Source organism: Centruroides sculpturatus, unplaced genomic scaffold, assembly GCF_000671375.1.
Source record: "Centruroides sculpturatus isolate CEXI.00-Female unplaced genomic scaffold, Cexi_2.0 scaffold1893, whole genome shotgun sequence".
Classification (NCBI taxonomy): Eukaryota; Metazoa; Arthropoda; class Arachnida; order Scorpiones; family Buthidae; genus Centruroides; species Centruroides sculpturatus.
Genome location: NW_019386236.1, coordinates 93,332 through 96,257, shown reverse-complemented (window position 1 = coordinate 96,257; position 2,926 = coordinate 93,332). Strand labels below are relative to the sequence as shown.

The window sequence follows — 2,926 nt, the reverse complement described above, 5'->3', positions numbered from 1 at the left end:
ACATTTGTCATGTTATCAGCGTGGATGAAAACAGATCCAAAGAAATCTGTGGAAGAAAGAATGGCCGAAACATTCACCGAGTCGGGTGTTTCTATCACAATCACTTCTCTGACTAATGTTGCATCGTTTCTAGTAGGAATATTCATTGCCACTATTCCTTTGTATAAGAAAGTTTGCTTGTTCATGGCAGCGTGTTTGATCTTCGACTACATTTATCAAATTACCTTTGTTGCAGCGATTTTGGTTTTCTGTGGAAAAGCGGAAGAACAACATTTGCATTCGTTGGTATTTATGAAGTTTCCAGGTAAAGTAATTTTGACGATATTAGCGGTAAATAATTCTCGCCAAAGGTTTCAAGCTATTAATAATAAAATAATACAAAAGATTTTTTAGTTTCTAAAAAACATTGAACCCAATTAAATACTAACAATTAGGTTTAGTTGCAATTTATTAGTTGTAATTTATTTAACAACGACGTTAAATTATGAGTAAAATGCCATGTCAAGAACAAAGTATTCTGTTTATTGCTGTAATGTTTAGCGGATCCACCTCCGAGAAATGAAACGTTTAAAAGCAGTCATCAGTCATATCGGATTTACCATAGCAATTTTTTCTAATTGTGATAACTGTGTACGAAGAAAACTATTATCTTAAGACATATCCAGAGCTCCCAACTTGTACGAGTAAGTGTGGAAAAAGCTGATATTACAAAAAAATAAAACAATTCTTACGTTTTTCCAAACAAGCTTACAGCCAAAATTTTAATGGAAATAAAGAGGTTTTGACAATTCTGGTGGGGTTATGTAAAATAGAAATGGTAAAATAAATTGTTAAACATAAGATTATTTTAACATATCCGTTTGGTACTTTTTATCATTTTGTACGCTTTAAACTAACACATATAGTGTACTGTACATCTCCAGGAAAAAGTTTACGAACTATAGTAGCTATGAGAAAGTTATTGATTACAAGGATTTTTTTTATTTGTTAACAAAAATTATAGAATAATAGAAAGTTTGAAGTTTATTTCTAATAATAAAAGCTTTCAGTATGCAAAATATCACACACTGTAAAATAATTCGGAAAATAAAAAATCCTAGTGTGGAAAAAGTTTTCGAACACAGTAAAGAAAATCAAAGGAAAATTCTTTACTATTTTGTCGTGCCTCCTTTGGCGTAAATTACAGCTTTAATGTGGGACGGCACTGATTTAACAATTTATGAACAATAGTCGTCATTAATTTTTTTCAAGTGCGCAACAAAGCAACTTCCAATTCTTCCTTTGCGGTCGGTGGTTTTCATCCACTTACGTGTTCAGTTTAGCCCACACACTTTCGATAACAATTCAATTAGAGATATTTGATGGACAAAATAAAGTTTTATTGTTTCTGCTTTTCAAAAATTCTTTTATGTTTATCGTATGTTAACGACTTTCATTATCATCCTGGAAAACAACTTGTTCATCCTCAAATTGATTTTCCACCATAGGAATTAGAAGTATCCAAAATTTCTTCGAACCAATGATTGATTCTCCCCAATGATTCTGGTCCCGGTCTGGGGATCCCGCTGTAGGATATGTGGGCGATGATTGTCGCAGAGAGTTCTTTTAACACATTTCTCTCAACATTCAAGATTTTCTTTTTCTATAATCTGAATTATTTTTCCAGTGTGATATTTTGCATGATAAAAGCTTCATCTTTAGAAATAAACGCCACAATTTTTATTACTTTAGGATTATATGTTAATAAATAAAAAATTCCCGCAATCAATAACTTTCTCATAGCTGCTGTTCGAAAAGTTTTTCAGTGGTTGTAGTACAGTACAACGATTCCCAAATGTAGGGTTAAGACCTGAAGTTACCTATCATTATACTGAAAGTTTTATGACATTAAAAACCGACTTAAATTTTTATTGTTAAACAGATCCACTTTTTGGAATTTTAGTCGAATCATCCTTTAAGTCGATTTCGTTTACATTGTGTTGTTTACGATGACTTTGTCATTTAAACTGCCTTAAAATGTAGAATGTGAATAGGGTCTCCTTAACGTCCGGTCCCGAGAAAACTCGGGCCTGTTACATAGCGTTACGAAAAATTCGGTAGTTAAGGTCACTTTTGACAATTTTTTTTTGAATTTTTGGAATGTTTTTTAAGTCCCCAAATTTTTTCAAAATTTTTTGCCCGCGTTAAAAAATTTTATCGCGATTTTAATGAGCCTTTGATAAGGCTCGATTAAGGCTTAATTGTTTTTTAATGGGAGTTTTTTATCAATTTTATTTCATGGTTCCTAAGTTGTAGTGCACGGATTTTCCTTCGGTAAAGTTATTTAAAGCTGCTTTCTGATGTCAAAAACGACCTCCAATAGTTTTTTAATTTTTTTAATTAATCAATTTTTTTATAGGCTCCTGTGTCTGTTAACCAGGACACAGGGATGTAATTCGGATGTGGCATTGAAGAGGTGCCAACCCCATGGTTACACCAATAACAGATGAAAGATTTAAATGTCAACTTGTGTACAGGGTTCCTACTCAAATTTCTGTTTTGAATTCCCTGACTTTCCCTGACCAACTTTGTCCAAATTCCCTGACCCTCACATTTTTTAGTGTGGAATATCAACATAATAAAACAGCATTTACTGTTAACATTGAGTACATTTAGCCCTCTTTTTGCACAGTTGATATGCTTCAAAGACTGCCACATTAAAAAAATACAGTACATACATCCTGTAGAAAAATGTTTGATAGAATCCACAACTTCAATGTAATGAAAAAATAAGCAATTTACAAACAAAACACAAGCTTTTTATTTTATCATCATTTATCATTATTATTTGTATGTAAATCTAGTAAATACAAGGTAACATAAAATCAACAAAAATTATTCTTTGATAAACAAATAGTACTGTACTGTGCTTAAAATGAACTCTTGA

General features: G+C 31.8%; 2 protein-coding genes across 2 annotated transcripts in view; both read left to right on the top strand.

The window, feature by feature from the left end:
- Positions 1-2,926, top strand: part of LOC111614205 (patched domain-containing protein 3-like) — a 50,212-nt gene that overhangs the window by 3,626 nt on the left and 43,660 nt on the right. The gene's annotated exons all lie outside the window — the stretch shown is intronic.
- LOC111614207 (patched domain-containing protein 3-like) overlaps positions 18-2,926 on the top strand; it is a 6,270-nt gene continuing 3,361 nt past the window's right edge. The window contains exon 1 of the mRNA XM_023355590.1: positions 18-304. Coding sequence (XP_023211358.1) covers positions 25-304 — 280 coding nt within the window. The 5' untranslated portion in view covers positions 18-24. The remainder of the gene's footprint in view (positions 305-2,926) is intronic.